A 5328-nucleotide genomic window follows, 5' to 3' on the forward strand; every position below is an offset into this window, starting at 1 on the left:
ACCTGACGATTATACACCCTACTTTGAAACCTAGACTGACACAACCTTTTCTGAAGTTATAATAACCAAACAAGAGGTTTCTCATACAATTAATACCCTCGACATTAATAAAGCCGCTGGTCCTAACGGAATTAGTCATAAGATGATGAAAATACTAACCTCGGAAATGACCCCACCTCTTACCCTTATATTCAACGAATCCTTCCGTACTTCTATATTTCCCGATTCATGAAAGCTAGCCCATGTCACACCATTTTTTAAGGACAACCTGACCTCGCTAACATCTATGGACCTATATCCCTTTTTAGCTGTCTTGGCAAAATCTTCGAACGAATTATTCATAAACTTATTTACAACTATCTTTTTGAGAGTATGCAAGTATGCGTCAAAGCTGGAGTTCCTCAGGGTTCTGTTTTAGGGCCACTTGCTTTCCTAATGTATATGAACGATATATTTAATACACTTCTATCTATTACTAGGCTCTTTGCCGACGACACCGCACTGAAACATTCTTCCAAAAATGTCCTTGCCAAGGTAATAAACTTTGACATGGAACAAATAAATCTTTGGTCAAAAAATGGCTAACGACTTTCAATTTTTTAACACAACTATACCTTTTAACCCACAATTTCTTTTCGATAATACGCCAATCCCTGATGTCAACAGTCACAAACATCTAGGTGTAGTTATGAATAGCAATGGTAAATGGAACTCTCACGATGAAGGCATTTTAAACAATACTACAAAATGTATAGCAACGTTAAGAAAATTAAAATATATCTTTAATAGGAACAAACATGTACCTTCTTTTTATAAGACCACTTTCAGAGTAAGCCTCCGAAGTATGGGACAACTGTAACGCCACTTTTACTAATAAACTTGAGAATATGCAATATGAAGCATGTCGAATAATTACCTGTTTATCTATCTATAGGGAACTTAAGTGGCAGTCATTAGCAGATACACGAAGAAATAGAAAGTTGGGTATGTCTATAATATTTGTAACGATAACTCTTCTGCTTATCTAAAGTCCCTACTCCCTACTGTTTTTTAGTTTAGACGTGCGGGTAAGGATTTGGATAAGACGATATGTGTTACTTTTATAGGTCGCCTGCTGCTTCTCAGAAAAACATAAACTGACACAAACGGTAAATATATTTAATCAACACCACATTTCCCAAAAAAAAAACTTATTAGTATTTTAGTAGAAATGTGTCATAATACATAATTTCACAGATATTATTTGATTTTTTAACTTTCGATTTAGGTAAATGTGTACGTCAATTAATATCCATTCTCTCGGCCATTCTCAACACGGGCATGGAACTGACTAACACTTTTCTAGGCGGTCCGATATCCGATTACCAATAACTGGATTCGAGTCCGGTTGTTGCAGTTTCCCTTCAAGGCCTCGCTAGCTGTTATGTTCAGTGCCAATTCCTCTGAGAGGTCCCTTGCGTAATCTAAACACATTTTATTGAGGAGACCGCAATGCAATCTTGGAGAAATCGGGTTGCGGGAGTATCATTGACCTCGGTGTGCCCTATGGGAGTCACAGAGTTCGGAGGTCCTGAGTTCGAGTCATATAAGGTCGTTACATGACATTTAGCCGGAAACTATCACGCAAACTGCGTGTATATATAGATGGCTGACTAATAAGTTCGGCAAGATTCTTGAATCGTCCCTAGTCATTCCAAATAGATATACTTTATCTGTCTAAGATAACAGACCGCCGCTATAAATGCCCCTTGCTTGTCTGCAGATTTTACATGTGACTTTCGCCCAGACAGCTAGATTTACAATGAATGTCCTTGCGGTAGTCACGCTTCTTGCTATCAGCACCAGTGCTTGGGCAGGTACTTTTCCATTTCTATAATTATTTCATTCTTTATTTCTTTTTATATCATTTCAAATGACACATTCTTTGTTATTTGTTTGATTAAGTTTTGTTTGCTTAAAATATTTCCACAAACTGCTTTATACTAAAATGATATGTATATTGCTGTAAATATTAACCAGCAAACAATATTTAATAAGACAAAAAGCTGCAAGTTATAAATTGTATGATGATTTTTTTTTTACACTTTTTTTTCATAAATCCTGATGTTGATTGATTTTCTTGTTTTAGCGTCATACACGTGTCACGGAGACGTCAGGCGTCTACATCCTACCGGGGAACACAATGGAGGTTTGTTTAGTTTAAACAGTATTCTTTTTAAGTCATAGACATTGCATACAAAAATATCAGTTCATTGCAAAAGGATCTGGAAACAAGCTCAATAAGTTTTGCCTTCAAATGACCATTTCTACTTTCTATGGCTTATTGAACTGTCTAATATCCAACTTGACAAGGAGTAGACTGGCCTAAAGTAGCACTTCTTCAATATCTTAGCGACGATTGACGATAATATCGAAAGCGAGGCGTCATCAACAACATGATGATTTCGGGAAACGTCCCGTATGAGAGGATATCTTTTCATTGACGTTATTCCAACGATAAAACTAGTTTCCCGAAGAAAGCTTCGGGTGCTATTTACCTTATATCTTGTATTTATTTATTCTTATTTATTTACTTTTTTATTATTACTTTTATGAATGTTTATCTGATTCAGGAACTTAGTACAGTACTTTGTTAACTTTTATCGGATATTTTTATTTTCATTTGCTTCAGCGGCGATTGTCTTGAACAAACCATCGTTAACAGTAGAAAGCATAATTTAAGAACAATTAATACAAATACAGTTTAAATTTTGATAAGCTTAAATCAATTCAAAAACTGGAGTATAGCACGAATGTCTCCCGTGGTAACGGTTAGATGAGTAGGCACCCTGATAACCGACTCAATTGGAAATAAAAAAAAAAATCACTTCATTTGTAATTTACATAATCATAAAGTGTAACTCTGATTCACAGGTGGATTTCGATCGAATCTGAAATAACATGCATTTATTTGTGTTGCGGTTTCTCACAGGTGTCGCTGCATCCAATCGGGACGTAGACTACGATTACAATGATCTCCGTGACAAAAAATCATGCTACGACCAGGCAGGCGCGGCCTACTGTAAGTAAATAGGGTATACCAGCCGGGCGTACTGGAAATACTTTAAAAGGAGGATTGGAATATGAAATTATTTGACCCTTGAAACAAGTTCTTTATGATCATTCTGAGGATTGAAAGATAAAATTATTTGAAACTTTTTTAAACCTATTTGAACCTCGAAAGAATTTCTTAATGACCATTTTGATGCAGTGACGAGTTTTCGTGCATCCTTAATGAAACAATTTTTAATGATAAATACCATTACATGTTTCCACGACATCAGGTATTCAACCAGCGGTGATTGCTGCCTTGGCCAGCCGAGAATCACGTGGAGGGCGTCTATTACATTCAACAGGAGGATGGGGCGACCATCACCATGCCTATGGTATATTACAGGTAATTACTTCATCGACGGAACTGCCCTGCAGGTAGGGCGTAAGAATTGTACCTGCTGCCCCCATTGCATGATCGTAAGAGGCGACTAAATTTGGGATCTTATCTTTTCTCTTCTTTCTTAACAACTTTCTTCTTCCTAATGTCTCCCTTGACAATGCCTCACTTTTGGCCTTTAGTTGAGCGTTCGCCCCTGTGAGGAAGGCTTTGGGTTCTGTCCCCTGGCCGAGACATACCAGAGTCTTTAAAAATGGTAGCTGCTGCTCCTGCTTGGCGCTCGGCGAATTAGGAGTGGGACGACTGGTTCGCCCGTTGTCAGTATAATGTGACCGGGTGGGGTGTGCTGCTGGGTGTCTTCGGCAGTATACTTCAGTGAGGTAGCACTATAAATCGGCAAAAGTTCCGGCCTATCACAAGGAGACTTAACACGAACATACCGCAGCCTCCCAAAACACACATACGCATTCATCACACTCATACATTTCGCACGCACGGGAGGCCGTCCTTAAATGACCTTAGCTGTTAATAGGACGTTAAACAAAATAAACCAAACCAAACCAATCATCGACGGAAATAAGCAAAATATGATAAAACCAAAGCAACAGGAAACCCAGATTCCGGAATTTTAAAAGGTAATCTGCTATTTTTCCAAGACAACATGATACAGCTCTTGTTGCGATAGCACCTCTATTAACGGCCAATCTCTGAACTGTCTTTCTAGTGCGACTTCCGCTACTAATTCTGTTGTGATAGCACCCCTATTAACGGCCAATCTCCTGACTGTCTTTCATGTACGACATCCGCCACCACTCCTGTTGCGATAGAACCTCTATATAACGACCAATCTCTGATTTGTCTTACTAGTGCGACAGCCACTATAATCCTGTGTTATAGCAACTCTTTATAACGCTCAATCTAGTGTGGTTTCCACTACTGCTCCTGTGCAATAGCACCTATCTATAACGACCACGCTCCAGTATGCCTGTCCAAGCTGACATCAACTTTCACTGTGGTACTATGACACCCCCATATAACGGTCATTAACTTATCTGTCTTTCTAGTGTGACATCCGCTACCATTCCTGTACACAACATGCGTGGAACAGCTGTGCACACATCTCACAGATGGTTCACGAAGTTTTGGTTCCCTATATCAATCAGGTGGCTCGTAAACATCCCACGTGGTCCTCGGAACAACAGCTCCAAGGTAAGTCCCTGACCCCACTGTGGAGGACTTCCATGGTAGGATATATCAGTTTCAAAATGGCGGCGAGCACAGCCGCTTCACCATACAAACAATAGTGACGAGTTTTCTGCTCAAGATAGTTCCGTGGTTACCTTCGTTTCCTTTGCTAAACGTCATCATTATAGCATCTTATTTGGTTCATGTCTCCAGACCAACTAACAAAAAGATTAATTATATATTTCCTATCCTCATTTCCGGCTCTTTGATTGACAGGTGGCATCGCAGCCTATAACTCAGGAGTTGGAAACGTCCAGACATGGACCCATCTTGATCTTGGCACAACCGGAAATGACTACAGCAATGACGTAGTAGCGCGTGCTCAACGTCTTATCAACCACCATGGATGGCATTAACGTGGAAAATCGCTGTCATTAGTATGATGTTGAATAAATGAATTTTGTTTTTATTAGTACGCGACTTTTAACATAAAATTTTATTTTGTTCGGGCGGTTCGTAAGCTCGAATACGAAAACTCCAGACTCCAAAACAAAACATTCTTCTGAGTAAAAATGTTCTGCATGAGTTTCGCTTTCCATGATATAACTGATCGCGACATCATTGCGCAGTTAGTAACACAAATGACAATAGACCGGAAGTTCGTAACTTCGAATGTCATAGTCGGAAGGATTTATATACTGTCAATTAAAAAA

At 39.0% G+C, this 5328-nt stretch overlaps 1 protein-coding gene across 1 annotated transcript; it reads left to right on the top strand.

Annotated features, from left to right (window-relative positions):
* The first annotated feature begins 1724 nt into the window (after positions 1–1724).
* Positions 1725–5088, top strand: LOC117329535 (glycine, glutamate and proline-rich protein-like). The gene is made up of 6 exons (XM_033887520.1): positions 1725–1856; positions 2129–2188; positions 2972–3061; positions 3324–3436; positions 4495–4639; positions 4892–5088. The coding sequence occupies exons 1-6, from the start codon at positions 1742–1744 to the stop codon at positions 5029–5031; spliced, it is 663 nt and encodes a 220-aa protein (XP_033743411.1). The 5' UTR covers positions 1725–1741; the 3' UTR covers positions 5032–5088.
* Positions 5089–5328: the final 240 nt, after the last annotated feature.

The sequence above is a fragment of the Pecten maximus genome, chromosome 6, assembly GCF_902652985.1.
Source record: "Pecten maximus chromosome 6, xPecMax1.1, whole genome shotgun sequence".
Classification (NCBI taxonomy): Eukaryota; Metazoa; Mollusca; class Bivalvia; order Pectinida; family Pectinidae; genus Pecten; species Pecten maximus.

Bases quoted from the DNA above. Each gene is read 5' to 3' on its own strand.
- LOC117329535 (XM_033887520.1), top strand. From the start codon at position 1,742: ATGCCCCTTGCTTGTCTGCAGATTTTACATGTGACTTTCGCCCAGACA. The intron at 1,857-2,128 runs GTACTTTTCCAT...TTCTTGTTTTAG, and splicing joins CAGCACCAGTGCTTGGGCAG to CGTCATACACGTGTCACGGA. The intron at 4,640-4,891 runs GTAAGTCCCTGA...TTTGATTGACAG, and splicing joins CTCGGAACAACAGCTCCAAG to GTGGCATCGCAGCCTATAAC.